This window comes from Mustela putorius, unplaced genomic scaffold (assembly GCF_011764305.1).
Source record: "Mustela putorius furo isolate JIRA1106 unplaced genomic scaffold, ASM1176430v1.1 tig00003850_pilon_pilon_pilon, whole genome shotgun sequence".
In the NCBI taxonomy this organism is placed as follows: Eukaryota; Metazoa; Chordata; class Mammalia; order Carnivora; family Mustelidae; genus Mustela; species Mustela putorius.
This window is the reverse complement of record NW_025422002.1, coordinates 15,717,067-15,735,705: the sequence shown is the minus strand read 5'-3', so window position 1 is coordinate 15,735,705 and position 18,639 is coordinate 15,717,067. Positions and strand designations below refer to the sequence as shown.

General features: G+C 54.9%; 1 protein-coding gene across 1 annotated transcript in view; it reads right to left on the bottom strand.

Moving 5' to 3' along the window:
* Positions 1-18,235, bottom strand: part of EFCC1 (EF-hand and coiled-coil domain containing 1) — a gene marked incomplete at its 5' end in the record, with an annotated part of 40,577 nt that extends 22,342 nt beyond the window's left edge. The window contains 2 exons of the mRNA XM_045063245.1: positions 15,295-15,578; positions 17,054-18,235. Coding sequence (XP_044919180.1) covers positions 15,295-15,578; positions 17,054-18,235 — 1,466 coding nt within the window. The remainder of the gene's footprint in view (positions 1-15,294; positions 15,579-17,053) is intronic.
* Positions 18,236-18,639: the final 404 nt, after the last annotated feature.

Genomic DNA, 18,639 nt, shown 5'->3' with positions numbered 1-18,639 from the left:
TTGACACCCTCCCAAAGAATTCTCTTCCTGCTTCAGTGAGCCCGTGTCATGTCCTGTTGTTTGTGACACGGACCCCTGGCTGGTATGGCCTGGAGCAACTCATGTTCACTTTTCTAAACTTCACCTTTCTTTCCAAAGAAACGTCTTACCGTGGTGTGCACCGTGGTTACTGCAGGGTGGGCAGAATTTCTAGGAATGACTCAAGGTTCCACACCCTAATCCCTGCAGTCTGTGAAGTTGGGGAGGTGTCATTCTCGTGATGGTGTTACATTATGTGGTACAGCTGATCTCAAGGGGGTTATTATTCCCATCTAGTCACAAGAGTCCCTTTAAAAACAGAGCTCTAGGGGTGCCGGGGTGGCTCAGTCGGTTAAGTGTCTGCCTTCGGCTCAGATCATGATCCCAGGGTCCTGGGATCGAGCCCCGTGTTGGACTCCCTGCTCAATGGGGAGCCTGCTTCTCCCTCTTCTTCTGCCCCTCTCCCTGGTCACACTCTCACTCTCTCAAATAAATAAAAAATCTTAAAAAAAAAAAAGAAAACAAAAAGAGAGAGCTCTCTTGGTTGGCACAAGAAAGGTCATCAGGGAGAGCTGAAGCATGAGAAGGACTGGGGTCCTTGTTAGCTGGAAGGTGAGTGAGGTCACATGAAGAGGAGTGTGGAGTGTGACCCCAGAGCTGACAGCCATCAAGGAAATGGGGATCTCAGTCCTACAACTGAAAGGAACCTAATTCTGCCCACGCCTGAGTTTGGAAACACATTCTTCCCCTGAGCCTCCACACCTGGCCAATGACACTGATTTCAGCCTCCGGAGAACCTAGGGAGAACGAAGCCAAGCCTGCCTGGACTTCTGGCCTACACCGTGTGAGATCGTAAGTGGGTGTTATTTTAAGCCACTAAGTTTGTGGTAGTTTGTTATAGTTGCATAGAAACCAAACACAGTTGCACAAACAGACACACCCGTCTGCCTTGATGGCACACACAGCCTCAATTACGCTTTCAAGCACAGAGTGCCCACGTGCTTCTAGAGAAGAGATTTGATTGGTCTGTGCTGATCATGATGATTCCTTCCCTTTACCAAGGATTGGTTTAGGGATAAGCGTGTGATGTGCCTCTGGCCAATGAGAGGGGAGGGGAAAGTCTTCCTGGATGATCTCTGGGAAAAGGGAAGTCCAAGGAGGAAGTTACGTTTCTGTCTGTGGATGTGGCAGTGATACCTGAGGCCATGGCAGCCAGATTGTGACCATGAGGGGCATTTGCTGACAGGTGAAGATGACAAACTGAGGATGACAGTGTGGGAGGATGAAGAACTCTGTCCTGGCCCAGGGCACCTGGGTGACCAGTTGGTTAAGCACCCAACTCTTGATTTCGGCTAGGTTGTGAGATTGAGCCCTGCACCAGGCTCAGCAGAGAATCTGCTTGAGACTCTCTCCCCTTCCCTCTCCCTCTGCTGCTCTCCCCCTCCCACAGCGTGCTCTCTTTCTCTCTAAAATAAATAAGTTAAAATCAAAAAGAAAAAAAAAACCTATAAGCATCTTTGCAGACATCAGAGTTGCAAAGAAACTGCTTTCCCCTGGGCTTCTCATTCACGATCATCAGTGTCCTTAAGATTTAAGCTGTTTGAAATGGGATTTTGTCTTCTCTCTCTCTCTCTTTTTAAGATTCTATTTATTTATTTGAAAGAGAGAAGGCACAAATGGTGGGGAGAGATGGAGAGAGAAACAGGCTCCCCACTAAGCAGAGAGCCCAGTGAGGTCACAGGACCCTGGGATCATGATCTGAGCCAAAGGCAGACAGTGAACCGACTGAGCCACCAAGGCACCCCTGGAGTTGGGTTTTCTGTTTCCTGCAGCGTAAATCATTGTTACTGAAAATGGCTCACAGCACTGCTTGGGGGTTAAATGAGATTGTGTATGGAAGTCCTTAGCACGGTGTCTTGTGCCCAGCAGGAACTCAGAAATGCTGGCCTGTGCTCTTGGGGCTGCTTCCTTCAGCCTTAGCCCTGGGGTGAGTCCGTGTCCAGATGCAGAAGTGGGGCCAGCGGGGAATACTCATCTGTGTCTATGTGTCTAGCTATAGCACTGTCTCAAGGGCCTTATCACAAGGAAGTAGCTTCTGTGATGACAGGCTGGCTCAACCAATATGCCATCCATAGGAGGGGGAGGTCACAGGCAGGCTGGTCACAGGCAGAACCCCTTCTCTTTTGCAGAGGAGTCCACCGTCTTGCTTTAAAGGCCTTTCAAATGATGAAAATGGGCCCACCCAGACTATCCAGGATACTCTCCCTTACTGTGAGTCAGCTGTTGATGGGCTTAAATAACATTGGCAAAATGTCTTCACAGCAAGTGTAGATTCCTGTTTGGACAACTTGGGGCTGTCACCAAGGGATACCTCAAGGTGACCCAACAGAAGACCATCACCACTTGACCCCCCCCACAGACCACCCCCTAACACAGCCCCTGTCCCCTACCCCCATCCCCTACCCCGGCTCAGCTTTATAGAATGGATGGAAAGTGTTACTTGTGTTTGCTTCTCTTTCTGCTTTCAGCCACCAAGCCACTCATGTGTTCTGTGAGCTCTGGGAAGCCGCCGGGTAGACAGGACACCCAGAGCCCGGGCAGGGCCTGCTGAGGGGACCCGGGGCGGGGGGGGGGGGAGGAAGCTGCCAGGCAGGGGGCCAGGCAGTGCAGCCCGCCCCGGAGGGCCTGGGGTCTTGTGCACCGGGCTTCCTTGACTGCCTGGCGTTTCCTGAGTGAAGCCTCCCTCCCAGGAGCAGGAAACGGAGACTAGCATGTGAAAACAAGAGAACAACAGTAGGAAGAAGAGCTTGAGAGGGGGGCTATGAAGGGTGAGCTGAAAATAAATCATGAAGAAGGGAGCCTTCAGGCCTGGGAAGTGCTTCTCCATGGCCCCTCATCTCTGGCTGCCACTCGCCTCTATAGGGTGGGTGACAGGTGCAAGGGGACCCAGCGGGGGCTCGATGCTGCCGCTGGGGAGTCCCCAGAGGCGTCTCCCAGGCTGGCTGCTCGTTCCATCCTGTGATTCATCGGACAGACGCATTAGTGAGCCTGCTGCTGCCCTGGGTGCGAGAGATCCCGCCCTCAGCCACAGAACAGCCTGACCTTGTGGAATTTACCTTCCCCTGGGGGACGCAGATACGAATGATGTCATCACAAAAGTACATTAAGGACAGAAAAGGCCAGGGGCTGTGAGAGACAGCAGAGGCACAAACTGGATGGAGCCAGGGCCTCTGAAAAAGCAAGCCCTGGCGAAGGAGACCGGCAGCGTGGACGTGGGCTAGGTGTGGCAGGCCTGACAGCAGGCAGGAACTGAATGCCAGAGGCGCAGAGTGGAAGACGCTGGGGCTGGATCCATGGACAGTGGCCAGATCATGCAGGGCTACTACGGTGACTGTGAGGAGGCCAATGTTTATTCTAAGGACAACAGGAAGCTACGGGGTTAGATGTGGGTTTAGAAAAGCTCCTTCCCACCCCCAGCCACTTCGTGGCCGGCGGACTGGTGGGGAGCTAGGGAAAGCCATCACATCCGGGCTGGTCCTGGCCCAGTGCGTGGCGGGTGCAGCTGGGTGCAGCTGGCGGGGAGCAGGTGGGTTGGAGACATGGCAGGACTCAGAGGGGTGGGCTCTGAGATCCCAGCTCAGATAGCTCCTCAAGGAAGCCTCCTGCCACGGACTGAATTCATACGGAGTCCTCCCCCTCCCCCACCCAGCACTTCAGAGAGTGACTGTGTTTGGAGACAGGGTATTTACAGAGGTGATCAAGTTCAAATGAGGTCACTGGGGAGGCCCTAATTCAATCTGACTCGTGTCTTTATAGGAAGAGGACCTTAGGACACAGACACACCCAGCTGGAGGGCTATGCGAGGACACAGGGAGAGGACAGCCATCTGCACGCCCAGGAGAGAGGCCGGGAACACATTCTCCCACAGAGCCCCCAGAAGGATCCAACCCTGCCGACCCTTGGCTCCAGGACTTCCGGCCTCCAGAACCATGAGACAATCCATGTCTGTTTAAGCCAGCCATCCCACGGTACTCGTCCTGCAGCCAAGTTAACTGATACACTTCCCTGAGGGCCACAGTCAAGCAGCCTCCCCTACCTCACCCATTCCCCCTCATTCATCCTCTTTACTGTCTCCCCCAGTGAGGAGGTCCATCCCATGAGGGCAGAGACTTTGTCTTGGTCATGGCGGCCAACCCAGCATCGGCACTCTCTGGGGATGTGACAAAATTTGGGTGAACCAAGAAAAGTCAGTAGTTATTTCTGACAGAAATTGTGAAGAGACTACATGAAGAATCTCTATCCCCCACTCTCACTGGGTCTCTCACCGCTGTTGGCCCCAAGCTTCTCCAGCTCACCTCAGTCCTCTCAGAAGAGTCCCCACTGCTCCCCATTCAGAGCAGAGCAGGGGAAACCCCAGATGTTTCTGATAGTCCATGCACTTGCCAGTCAGGAGGAACCCTTGTCTTTCCTGGGCTTAGCCCTCTGCTGGGCTCAGTGGCAGCAGGGACAGAAAAGAAGGGCGCTGGGTACCATCATTGCCTGCAAGAAGCTTCCAGTCTAGGGAGAATCCACCTTATACCATGTGACCCAGACCTGGTCAATCACAGAAATTGGTCCAGAGTATTTACACGACCCCTCTTGGACCAGTCTGCACATTCCATGTCCCTGGTGTCAGTGCTTGGTTCAAGGATGGGCATAATCATGTCAGGATAATCAAAGCTAATCTAAGGGTTTTGTTGGAACTACTAGAAAGGAAAAGCTCTTTCTCTTGGGGATGATTGGGAGGATGGGAGCTCATCCTGTGTTGGCAGCTGTCTGCTCCCATATAGGAAGAATGTCTGAATATGGAGCCAACTAGAGGAAAGCAGAGATAAGAGATAGACTCCATGTGTCATTGTTTGGGCTCCTAGATGCAGCCATGCCTGAAGCCATACTCTCAAGCTTATGAGTAGATAACACCCCCCTACCTTTCAAGATTTATTTAGTTATTTTGAGAGAGAGGGGAAGAGAGAGAGGGAGAGAGAATCTACAGCAGACTCCCCACTGAGTGCAGAGCCTGACACAGAGCTGAATCTCAGGATCCTGAGATCATGGCCTGAGCTGAAACCAAGAGTCAGACGCTCAAGTAACTGAGCCATCCAGATGCCCCAATGCCCCCTGACTTTAAAATTTAAGCAGTTTGGCTTTTCTTTCAGTCATTAGCAACAAGTTTCCAATATAATACAGTGGTCCCTCTACCTTGAAAAAAGTGTACATTTATTTCTCACTGTTTCCTCTCACAAGGGCACCATGATTATCTATATCGCAGGCCATCCCAACAGAACGTTCCAGAGACCATGGTGCTGCTTCCTCATGTGCTCCAGAGTTTCTCTGGCTTGGGCCTCCAGCAGAGGCCATCTCTAGCCCACAAAACGAGCAATGGCAGGATCCTGGTTCCGGAGCAATGAGGCACAGGAGGCCTCCTCACAGACACGGGCCTCTTCTTCCAATGTTGCCTCATGGGTAGGCAGTACATTCTTATGTGGATGGACCACTCTAGAGGAAGGGAGCCATCCACATGTACCAGGACCTCTGACTTTCTAGAACATCAAGATACGACACAGACACCCAAAACACTTTCAACATCTGGCTCTGAGGCCCAAACTTCCGCTCTTTCATTTGCCCTGTGCTGGGTGCCATGTTACATACAGCCTTTATATTTCTTTGGATTTTTGCTTCCAGAAAGGAAGTTCCCTGGCCGGACGTTTGGTGGTTTTGTCTGACCTGCGTCCTTCTTCTGTCTCCTGGCGACAGCCCCCTAGTGGCCTTGCGGAGCGGCCCCGCCCCCATCTTCCCCAGACTGCAGGGTGGAGGGCGCGTTCTGGCCCTGGTCCCACGGAGTATGCCAACACCCTTGCCTCAGGCACCCTAGCCCTGGATCTGTCACCCAGGCTGGGTCAGCCGGCCCTCTTCCCTGGGACTTTATGCACAGGTACTGGAAAGCAGTAGGTTGGGTCACCAAATTTGAAAAGCAGTGAATCTGGGGTCACGGCAGCCATGTTCCCTACCATGTGGAGCAGGAATGAGTAAAGCCAAGTGGGGACAGGCTGAGATACATGACGCATGGAGTGTGCTGGTGGCACGGGGCTTTCGGTCTGCTCCAGAGTATGGAGTGGATGCATGAATGCCCCCACACAGATGAGAGGTCTCCCGCCGCAAGAGGGCCAACCCCTGACAGCGACATCTGTGAGTGCTAAGTATGTGCCAGGCACAATGTGAAGTGCTTTTTAGATCCCATTTAATTCTTGCCTCATGATGTAGGCCCTAAAATGAACCCCATTTTCCAGGTGAGGAAACTAAGGCACAAACAGGTTGAGTCAGAGTTTCCCAAGAAGTATCAAGGCACCAAAAGAAATAGAGAGCATATCAAGGTAAGTAGAGAAGGCAGGTCATGGCCAAAGGCAACCTGTCCAGCCCCTCAGGCCACCCTGGGTCCTATGTGTGGCTGGCTCTGACCTGAGGACCCTGGTCCACTTGGAAACCATCTGCAGGCCCCAGGACCCTACCTGGCTTGAACCTGGACAAGGTGGGACTCGAAAGCTGGGGATCACAGAGCCCATCCCCTAATCTAACCCCAGAGACACAGGAACTGAAGCTTGTTCTGAACCCCAAGGCAGCACAGACAGCCTCAGACTCTAGGACACTTGAGGGCTGTGCCCTCTCCTACCAGGTGGCCTTTGGCAGATCACTGTCCCTCTGTGGCTCCAGCTTCCTCTCCGAAGGCCACATCTGCTGCACACATTAGCTGGTACAGTCCAGATCCCTCCCACTGGTAGGGGCACAAAGCCCCAGACCCTGGGCTGTCAGCCAGAAGTGTGGGCTCAGCTCTGTCCTCAGAGAAATCCAGCTGGGGACATGCACTTGAATGAGGTTTGACCTCTCTGGGAGATACTACTAATCAATGAACGCCATGGTTCCTCTGCCGAACTGTCTCCATTCTTGGGGCTGAGAAGGCCTGTCTCATTCTCTGGGCCCTTCTGGCCCTCTGTGCCCCCACTCTGGCCACGATGTTCATGTAGACATCCACTAGTGGTTTCTGGGAAGGTTTTGCTTTTCTGGCCAGAAAAGAACAAGATGTCACCCTTCTTTCTGCCTTCCTTAGGGTTGTGGAGCCACTCCCGGACTTCTAGGTGAGGTGTGGACAAGGAACCCCCAATATATTCAAACCACTGTTAGGTGAGTTCTCAGCAGCTTGTAACTGAAAACTGATAAATCCAGCACTAGGGACAACTACCCAGCTGCCCGCAGCATGGCGCCCTTCCACAGGTGTGGTGTGACCGCCCTCGTGCAATGCTGGGCCAGAGTGTATGACCTGTGGACGATGTGGCAAGAGGCTTCAGGGAGGTAGTACAAAATTGTACCTGGAGATTGAATTGAGATCCGGGTGGTGTGGCTTGCTAAGGACGGCTTTGCAAACTCTGGCTGCAGTTTCAGAGGGAGGTAGCTGGGGGTTAAAAGGTCTGGTGACCTCCCCTCCTCCCCCAACTCAAGGCTTCATGTGCTTTGGTGGGACCCCGACCAGTCGGGAGAAACCACTCACGGAACACTGTCCACCCACCTTGGGCCATGCCTGGTGGTATCCTGAAATGGGCTCCTTTGAATTTGTCATCATAAACACAACCCGTGTAAGAATCATGAGGCAGGATGCTCACCCTCTGACCTCTGAGGTCTGAGCTCTCAGTCTATTCCATGCTTTTCTAGCATGCCCACAATAATATTGGAGTGCAGAAGGCTCTGTCTTGGAATAGAGAACAGCAGGCATGAGGCTCCCCCCAGCTCCTGGCAAGGCCTCCAGGTGTGGGGCTGGTGGCCCATCCCTTCTCAGGTGCTGGAGGTCAGGCCTGTGTCCTCTCCATCTGGACCCAGATACATCCTCGTCACCTGCCTCCTTGCCTCTAGTCATCCCTCCTGCCTGATCTGTCCTCCACATGCAGCCAGAGGGAAGCTCAATCTGTGAAACTCAAATCTGATTACTTTGCTTCTTGCATAAGCCCTTCTCTATCTCCCTCATTGTCCGGGGTAAAGGCCACATGTTCGGCCTGGTGCTCAGATTCTTTGCCACCCCCTGCCTGCCTCCCAGCTTCTGCTCCTGCCACTTTCCACTTTGAACCCTTTACCACAGTACATCTCCCTCTTCCCAGGAGGCACCAGGGCCCTTCACATCTCCAAGCCTTTGTATTCACAGCAACCTGCCTTTACAATCCCTGAGAAAACTCCTACTCATCCTTCAGCACCCATCTTGGATGATGGCATTCCCCCAAGAGATGTCCTGACCCCTAGCCAGTCATTCGTGCCTCCTCTGTGCTTGTCTACACTCTGCAACTTTGTTAGCATCCTGCCTACAACTAGCTGAAACTGTCCCTTGTTTGCTAGGGGTCTCCACAGATAGAAGGCTCTCTAGGGGCTGGACTCTGCCAATATTAACAATACCAGCCACCACAGCCTTTACTAATGATGGGGGGTACTGTGATGAGGGATCAATAATACTAATTTTCAATATTTATTAAACATTCTCTCAGTGCTAGGTACTTTATACAGATTAGCATTCTGAATCTTCATACACACTAGGAAGTGGATATTATTATTAGTAGTAACATTCTCATCATCCCCATTTTACAGATGAGAAACCAAGGCTCATGAAATGAGAATAATTTGCTGCAGGCCACACTCCCAGGGCTGCTGCCACTTCTGGCTCCTACACCCCACTATGTCCCCATGTCTCACTGGATATTCACCCCAAGACCCAGAGGAAGAGGACCTCACGCCTACTTGGTGGGTGAGGAGGCTAGCACTAATAGAGAGAAAGGGAAGGGCCCAAGGCCCCACAGGAAATATGTGGAAGAGCCGGGATTCAAACCCCCGTCAGGCTGGGCCTCCTGAGCCCACGCCCCCACCCGCCATGCCTGTCTGTGTAGGGTCTCAGGCCAGAGCGTGCAGCCAGTGAGTGCCTGACCCGAACTGCCCCTTTGTGAGCCCCGGGTATTGTCCCTGAGAGAAAGGCCTCAGTTCCCACCAGCGGCCACCCACTAATGGACTTCCAAGACTAATGGAATCCATGACCAGACTCCTCCCAGCTCCAGATGGTGCCCCATGCCCCTGCTTGCCTCCCTCCCCCGACCTGCTGACTCGGCCCCTCCCCCCACCCAAGGTCAGGCCGGGCTGCTGCACTGGGGCAGAAGAAAGGAGGTGTGCCTCCAACAGCCTCATCTTTGTGTCCCCTACGCGGTGGCGGGCCAAATGAGCTGTCCTCCTACCCGCACGCCCGCGCCCCATCAGGCCTTTTCATCTTTCCCTCTCAGACAACAAAGCCACAGAGGCCAGGCGGAGGCCCCTCCACCCTGCTCCAGCTGAGCTGGGTTTTTCAGTCTCTTTTTCTGTGAGTTTGAGCCCAGCCCCAGCCCAATGGTGGTGGCCTCAGGCTGCCTGTCCAGGTGTCCTGGAGGCCCGGCTGTCCCTCAGTGCAGAGATGGGACAGGCAGATGCCCGACACCCCGGGGCTTCCAGAGAAGGTGGAGATGCCCACAAACCCCCAGTCGCCCCAGTCAAGGGCAGCTCCTCCAAGAGCACCACTCCCCTTGAAGCAGGGTCTGTCGGCCAGACCACTTGCTCAGGGCTCACCTTGTGCTGGGGTCCCGTATGCCCACCCCCTCCTCACCAAGATGTGTGTAAGGTCAGTGTCCAGCTGTAGGCTCATGCCTCCATTCATTTGCCACCTTACTGTGAGTCCGAAGCTGTGTGCTGGCCCAGAGAAATGCCAACACGGGCTACTTTGGGGAGGATGCAGGCCCCTATGGCCAGCCCAAAGCGTTCAGCACCCTGGGAAGGCCAACTTTGAGATAAGCCTGTTCTGTGTCTTACCAGACTTCCTCCTGGGGCCTCCACCTTCTGGAGAGTCTCCAGTGGCCCCAGGTGGCCTGTTTTTTGAGACAAGAGAAGGGAGTTAGGCCACAGGCTCCAGATAGAGGCATGTGTTGTTTAACACACATGGGCTAGGCTCCTCCTTGATTCTCCTGGGAGGAGCTCAGTCCCAGAGTTCAGTGGGGCTGGCTGTGGCTCCAGGAATGGGTATGTGACTAAGGTTTGGCCAATCAGAACGTCAAATTGTCTTGGCCACCCCGATGTGTTCAGGGATGAACCTGTTTCTAAGCTGTTCAATAATTTCCAGTTACAGGCGTTCAGTGGGACAGCTCAGATGAGAGATGATCTTTCTACTGGACTCAGAGCTTTGAACAGATAAGCATCCCAAAGGCTACCAGGGGGAAGAACTTCCCTGAGAGCAAAGCAGAGCTTCTATATTCTGGTGACATTATTTGAGTACCTGGATCCAGCCATGCCTGAAGCTGGATGGCTACTCTTTCTTTTTGAATCCAAGTCAGATAGAGACAGGCTTTCAGGCACTCATCTAAGAGAGATGGCTAATAAGGAGAAAGAGAAAACAGAGAAGAGACAGGTGGAAAGTGGCTGGGTATAGTTTGGGAAAAGTAACAGTGAAACACCCCTGTTAGATGTGGGGTCAAATGACATCTTATGAATCATGATGTCAACTGTTCATATAAAACTATCATTGTAATGTAATCTGTACCCTTTCCCCCTGCCCCAAAGCATCAGTAAGGTCTCCTGTGCTCAAAAATGTGTTGGGAGGAGAGACAATTTTGTGGGATTAGAAGAGACTAAATCCAGCTGTGGGAAGCGGGAGCCCAGAGGTTGATGGAACAGGTGATCCTTCCTAGGCAACTGGGCTGGGTCAGATGAGCCCCTCGGTTTTTGCCTGGTTTCAAGAGGCCTGAAGAGCACTTTATTCCTGGAATACTTCTATATGGTCTGGGACTCCCACAGCTGGGGCCCTCTGCACCCAGCACATTTGTGTCCTAACATGCGTGTTCATGACTTGCTTTTCTCAGGTCCCAGAAGAGCCTCCGAGGGCAATGGGCACATCTGTCCCATTCCTGGTCACCCGAGGTATCCACTTTCTCCATGGAAGCTGCATATAAAACGTGGAACTAAGAAGTGAGTATCCCTATTGCTTAAATATTTACTGTCCGTTCTCTTATGTTCCTGGCCAGGATGGTGCATCGAGGTGCTAGGGAAGGTTCCCTTTCCACGTACAAATACAGAGAAGTACTGGACAAAGTATAACCATTTAAAAGAATACAGAGCCAAGGGGCACGGTGGCTCAGTCGTTGAACGTCTGCCTTTGGCTCAGGTCATGATCCCAGGGGTTCTGGGATCCAGCCCCGTGTTGGGCTCCCTGTTTGGGGGGGAGCCTGCTTCTCCCTCTCCTGCTATTTGTACTCTGTCCTCTCATTCTCTCTCTCTCTCAAATAAATAAATAAATAAATACACCTTAAAAAAAAAAAAAAGAAGGCAGAGCCAAGGTCAAGAACAAGGAGGAAAGACCTCCAGCTTGCATGGGATGCAGGAGATAGACCTGAAATGCCCAGAGAGGGGTCAAGACTGGGGTTCTAATGCCCAATGAGGATAGGTACCAAAGACCTGCCTGGTGAGTTCATACAAGGAGGCTCTAGCATGAAGCTGGGGGCCCTCCAGGAGCTGTCTCATCCAGGAACAGAGGTGAGAGAAACCCTACTTACTGGCCTTGGGTTGGTACGGAGCTGGTACAGAGCTCAATTTCTCCCGATGTAGTTATGAAACTTGAAGCCAAGAAATGAAATTAGAAACTGTCCTAGAATCAGGCCCTGGTGGGACAGCTCTGGACCGAATTCCACAGCCTTGGTGATGGGTGGATTCTACAGGATCATGGCTTCTGCCAAAGAAGGAGGGGCTCACTGTGGACGATCACAATAGCACACGGAGAACTTGTCATGATCACAGAAAAAGCAGAGATGAAACACCAGGGAGAGCTCAGATGTCACAGCAATCCCAAAGAGACTGGAAAAGAAGAATGTTTAAACGGGAAAGAGTTGAAGAACGGGAGAGAAACCACAACACGAGGACTGGGAGGGACGGAAAAGAATGTCCGGTTTTGAAAAAGAAGTACGTCGAAGTCCAGGAAATGAGCAAGGGGGGCTTTGAGATATTATTTAAAGGTGATGGCAGAGAAGGGGAAAGGATGTTTTTTCGGAGTTGGGAGACTCCCCGGGTGCCGAAGCAGCCAAGTGTTGGTTAGGAGACCACCCCCAGGGCTCTGTTCCCTCATTTGAAAAAAGGTGGCATAAAACCAGCCTCCAAGTGTTATGAGAAGATCAGAGCGGGTCAGTTTCTGTGACATGGCTGGAAAAGTGTGTCAGGTCATTCATTCTAACCAAATGGCTTCAAGCTGTCATTCCCAGGAGGGATTTTAGTCCTTGCATGGCTTTCCCCCCAAAGATACATCTGCAGAACACCTGGAGGCATTTGAGAGTGAGGTCACTTAAGAGGGCGTGCTTGGGGCTCTAATCTTTGGGGTGTGGTGCATCTTCCAACCCCCAGCTCCTCTAGACTGCAGGCCCAAAGGGTCAGGCCACAGAGGGAGGGCTCCCAGCTTAACAAATAGGGGACATCTGAGTTCCAGCCCCTCTGCAGGCTGTGAAAGGTCCTGCAGGTGTTTTAGGGGGAGGGCTGGAGTGAGGGAGTCGGGGAGGACTTGTGCACTGTTGCCATGCTGGCCTGGGGTATATGGCTTTGGGCTCTTTGGGCTGAGGTCTGGATTCTGGCTTGTCACTTGCTGTGCCACACCAGCAAGTTGCTTCCTCTCTGGCCTTGGCTTTCTCGTCTGCGAAGTGCAGATCATGATACCTTTCTCTTAGGCCAATTGAGGGGCTCCTTTGAGCAAATGTGGGGAAAGGGTCTGGCATCATGCCTGGTACACAGGTGATGCCCAGTGCATGTCCTTGGCTGTTCAGCCCACAAACTCTGCCCACCTCCTGCCGGTATGTTTGTATAGGGGCAGGGAAACAAGGACAAAGCCATCTCACTGTGGCCTACGGCCTTCACGCGATGTCACTCAATCTCTGGCCCCCAGTTTTCTCATACACTGGGTCTCTCCTTGGGGCCACTGCGGTATTTTCCTCACCAAGAGAACCTAGTTGTGTTTGGGGCATCACTATGGCCAGATTCTCCTGTAGACAGGAGCAGCCACGTGACACAGTTCTGGCCCAGGAGATGGAGGTCCGAGTTCTGATGGGGTAGGGGTATCTCTTCCTGAACACAAAGGCAAAGCTCACTTGAAGAAAATCCTCCCCACCCTCAATCTTGCCCGTCCTTCTCAAGCCTGAATAGCAGACATGAGGACTGGGGGTGTGGCAGCCATCTTGTAACTGTGCGTCAAGAACAACAAAATGGTAAGGTGGAAAGAAAGAAAGACACAGGCTGTAGGGGCAGGCTGAACTTACTTTTCCACTTTCTGGCTGGGGGGCCTTGAGTAGATTAGTTCACTTCTCAGAGTCTCACCTCCCACCGTCTGTAAAATGGGGATAACACCTCTACCTTGCACAGTTCTTGTGAGGATTCAATGGCACCATGGAGACAAATCCACCTTTTCTAGCAGGAAGTGCTATCTGGATGTTCACAGTGGCTCTTACACCAGGCTGTAGAGGACAGTTACTTTACGGTATCACAAAGAAGAGACCCTTTATTTCTTCTCTTGGAGAAAGTTCCAAGGCTGGACACGGGGCCCCAAGCCAGCCAGCCCTGCTCTTGAGCTGATCAGCTATGCAAACAGGAAGTGACTATCCAAACATTTGGAGCTGCAGGAGGCTGGCCCAGGGTGGGCCTCTTCATGGAGGCCTCTCTCCGCATTGTGGCTTCTCATCTCCCAGCTGTGAGCACCTCCGAACTCAAGGAGGAGGCCCTCCTCTAAGAGGCTAGGTTCAAAGCCTCCCTCTCTGGTTGCCCTGCCCACCAGCCTGGGCCAGACCCCTTCCTTTCCGGCTGGAGGCCAGAGGTGGACCACAGCCCTCTCAGTGGACTCCCCACTGTCTCTGGCTCTTCCCCCTCCTCCCACCTCTTTGTCACAACTGTAGCCAGGATGATTTTTTTTTTTTTTAAATGCAGATCAGTTACTGTCACCCTCTTGCTGAAAACTTCCATGCTCTCTTTGAGGGAAAGATTAAAGTCCTTCACACAAGCTTCCAGGCCCTGGAAGGCCTGGCCTCTGCCTGCCTCTCCAGTTTTCCTGCTCCAGACAGTCTGGCCTCCTTTGAGTTTCTGGAATGTGCCATGGTCCCTCCTGTCTCAGGGCTTTGCTCATAATGTTCCCATTTTCTAGAACACTCTCCCCTTCTCCCCTCCTCCTCTCCCGTGCCCATCTTGGCACATAACATCCTATCCTTAGCTCTCAGCACAAGTGTCACCTCAGGTTCTGGCTGAACCTGCAGCAAGCATGGAGAAGGTCCTTCTCTGCCCCCAGTTCATGCTGCCTGATGCCATTTGCCCAGTCATATGCTGATCTTACACACTCTGTAGTAGCCCCTTGGAGCAGGGATTTCGGGTTGCCTTGTTCCCAGTCACCTCCCTGCCAGCCGGCATAGCCTCTGCACACAGCCGGTGCCTAGTTAACATGGATATTAGACAAACAGGTGTGCCTTGTGATTCAAAACGGAGAGGGAGCTATTTATTGAGCACCTACTGTGTGCCAGGCAGGACGCTGCTGCCTCTTCACAGCCACCCTGGCCAGCAGGGACTCCAATCTGTGTTCTGCCAAAGGGGGAAACAGAAGCTCCAAGAGGGGGCAGTGACTTGCCCAAGGTCACACATCTGGCAGAGGCCCCTAGGATTTGAGACTTGGTCCCACGCCCAGTTTCCTGCCTGTGTGGCTTATACCAGGGATCATTGTACATCTGCTTCCTCATCTGTAGAATGGGGATGAGGTGGGACCCACCTCACAGGGCTGTTAAGGCTTAGCCCAGAGCCGGGCACACAAATCAAGCGCTCAGCGACTGTGGGCTCTCATCATCATCATCGTTGTTATGTCGGTAAAAGAATAAATACAAATAATAACCATATCCTCTTGGGACCCACGAATGGGCAAGTGGAAGGCCTTTGTGCGTGAGTGGGCACGTGAATGGCTGGGTTAGTGGAAAGCCAGTGAATGAGGGCATGAATGACCAAGGACGTGGAAGAACAGCCGAGGGAGCGGAGGGACCCATGGACAGACATTGTGAACAAACAGAGGAACAGGAGATTCAGTGTGTGTGCGGGAACGATGCACGCCTGGGATCTGAGAGACCCGGAGCTGACTTGGGGCACCCCGGCCGTCCCTCCTCACCCTGCCACCCCCCCACCCTCCGCCCGGCTCACCTGTAGCGCCGCAGCTCGCCCTCCAGCCTTCGCACCCAGCGCTGTAGGCCCGGCACCTGTCGTGCCAGCGCCTCCAGCTCGCGCACCCGGCCCAGGCTGCGCAGCACCGCCTCCCGGGCCTCCTCCGCACGCCGCCGCACCTCGGCCTGGCCCTGGCGCAGCCGCGCGGCGCGGGCCTCGGCCACCGCCAGAGCGCCCCGCGCCTGACGCAGCTCCTGCGCCGCTGCTTCGGGCCCACCGCGCCCAGCCTCCTGCGCGCCCGCCTGGCTCTTCCAGAGGCCGACCTGCAGGGGACAGGGCCGCGGTTACCGCGGTGAGCGCCTCGCGTCGGCCACCGGCCTCGACCTCGGCCACTGTTCCGGCGCCCCCCATCCCCGAGCACCCGCGGTGAGGCTTTATTGTGCGCACTGCCTACCGCTCCCAGGGTGGTCTGAATTCGTGTAATCCTCGCAACCACCCAAATGAGGCAGGAGCTCTAATTATCCCCTTTTTCCTGGGTGGGGGAAACTGAGCCACAAAGCCCAGTATTCTCATCTCTGCGCGGTACCATTAATTCCTGAACTTCACGCCTCTTCTCTGCCCGTCTCCTGCCTTGGTAGCATTCAACTTTCTGGGACTCCTCCGATCCCTGGAGTCGAGGAAGAATCTGACCGTCTCAAACAGGTGTTTCTGGACCTCCCTGATGTCTGGTCAAAAGACTGTTCTTGAGGGTGGGTTTTTTGTCTATCTTGTTTACCGCTGTGTCCCCTACGCCTAAACCAGATTTGGCACACAGTAGGTGCTCTAGAAATAGCTGGAGAATGAATGATCCTGGACCATCTTACTCCGCACCACGGGAGTCATTTCCCACTCCTACCCTTCACTTCTCTTGTGCTCCCAGGCCCCCAGCCCTTGCCTGTCCATAGCTGTGACTCCTGAAAGCAGCACCTCACCACCCCTCTGCATGCGCAGCCTGCCCTCTGCCACTCAGGGCTGGTGACTGGGCAATGTGCAGAATAGGGCTAATACAAGTCAGCTCTCTCCTGATTTAGGGTCCCTTGGGACAGAGGCATTTCTTTTCCTCCTCCCACCCCTCCCACTCCCTACCCCTTGGCACAAGGCTGCGCCCAGTGCTGAGCGCAGCACTGAAGTGTTTGTTGACTGAATCTCAATGCTTGGGCTGGATCCATAATCACTCAGTGCTTCCTTTTCAGCATCCCAGAGGATTGGCCCCCACAGGTGCTCGGTGACCAGCGACTGCCTGATGAACAGTGACACCATTTTAGCACCTGCCTTGGCCATGAGGGAGGCCCATAAATATTTGCTGAACGACCCAGTGAGCTGCCAGTCTACCCCATTAGGCAAGAAGCTCCTTAAGGGTGGGGACAGGGCCCTTTTCACCCCTTATTTCCTAACCAACCTCATTCCTCACCTCCAGCCTGGCACCAGGGAGAGCTCAAGATGCCTATTGAATGATTGGATGTGTGAGACGGCCCAGATTTCCCGGGAGAGTTCAGCTACTAGGTTAGAAGATGCAAGACGAGATAGTGAGGGTGGGGCGATGGCGTGGAACGGTGATCCGGGTGGGACAGGGGTTTTGGAGGTGGGATGGGTTTGGCGACCCATTGACCCATTGAACGCAATGGGGTGGGATAAGGGGAAGTGAGCCGAAGTGGAGTGGGGCTGCCCTCTCCCCCCTTCCACTTTCTCAGAGGGTCCCTGGCTGCCCCCTCCCGCCCCTCCAGTCACGACTGCCCCCCGTCCTTCCGCGGCCGTGCACCTGCAGCGCTAGGCAGCGCGCGTCACTGCTCTGCAGCGCGGCACGCAGGTCCTCCACCAGCTCGCGCAGGCTGCTGTTCTCCTCCTCCAACCGCGCCAGGAGCTCGCCGTCCCTGCCGCCGTCGGGGCCGCGGTCCGAGGCCGGCGTGCGGGGCGTGCGGCGGCGGCGGCGCGGGCGGCGCAGGCGGATCTGCGTCTCGATGTGTTCACTGAGAGCACCGCGGGGCAGCCGGGGCCCCGCGCGGGTGCCGAAGTAGCCGCAGAGGCGCGCGTGGAACTGGCGGAAGGTGAGCTCGGGCGGCTCCGCGCGCAGCGCCAGGCGCGCCTCCTCTTCGACATCCGCGTCCCCGTCGGTGGCCACCCCAGCGGCCGCGACCCCGGCGGTCTCGTCCCCAGGGTTTGCGTCCCCCTCGGCCGCATCCCCGGAGGCCTCCCCGGCGGCGGCCCCCTCGGCGCGCAGCCCCAGCACGGCGCAGAGAGCGCGGAAGTCAGCACGGGGCAGGCGGCCAGCGCCGCGGCAGTCCAGGTGGTGGAAGACCTCCTGCAGGTACTGGTCCAGGCCGGTGGCCAGCACCACGATCTCGTTCTCCACGCCGCGGTCCAGCCCATAGTGGTGAGCCAGGGCGCTCAGCAGCCACTGAGTGCGCCGCGCGGGTCGTCGGTACGGGTCCGCCGCCGCGCCCTCCATGCCGGCCTCCCGGCCCGGGCCGCTCGGCTCCGTCGCTGCAGCGCGTCGCTCCCCCACTCCTCCGCCCCGCAACTTCCAGGGGGCGGCCCCAGAGTTCTTCAAAAGGAGGGGCTTAGCGGTCGCGGTCTGGTTGGAGCGGCGCGGAGGGCGGTGTCCAGCCGCTGCTGGCTTGGCGGGGCGTGTGTGTTTACTCGGCTTGGCTTGGAGAAGGCTGGGGCAGGGGACCTGATCCCTCTCTCTGTGTCGCTTCTCCGGGTGATCCCCGCTTTCTTCTCCCCTCGTCACTCCCGGGGCGTTGCTGGAGTTTCCTTTCCCCCTCCTACTCCCGACTCTGTCGGCGTTCCGCTCCCGCACCCTCTGTCTCACCCGCCTTGCGCTGAGAGTTTGGCCCTGGGACCCGCGCGAGGCGTGGACGCAAGATAGGAAGTCCGGGAGGCCTGGGAGGGTAGCTGCCAGCTCCTGTTTTGTTGGGGGCGTGTCCCCCGTGCCCACGTGTCACTCCACTTCTCCCGGGAAAGTCTTCCGAGGGTAGCCCCGCGAGCTGCCTCTAACCGCCCTCTCCCCGCGCAGGTGCGGAGAAGCCACTGTCCCTTTATGTTCAGATACAGGGTTCCCAGATTCACGTGTCTCTCCACGGTAGATGGTGCCGAGGCTCACGCAGTAAACTAGAGCAGAGAGACAGGGTTGGAGAAGTTAAGGGGACTGCTTTGGGGACATCCGGCTGGTAAGAAGTCGATCTGAGATGGACCCTCGTTCTCTAATCTCAGTGTGTGTTTGCTGGGGTGTTGGGGTGGGGGAGGCGGGGATAGAAAAGTGGTTTCCAGCCTTCCTCTTTGTGCCTGTGGATGGTGAGTTGGCGAAGCAATCTGAGTTCCGTCTCTGAGCTGGGGTTATGCTAA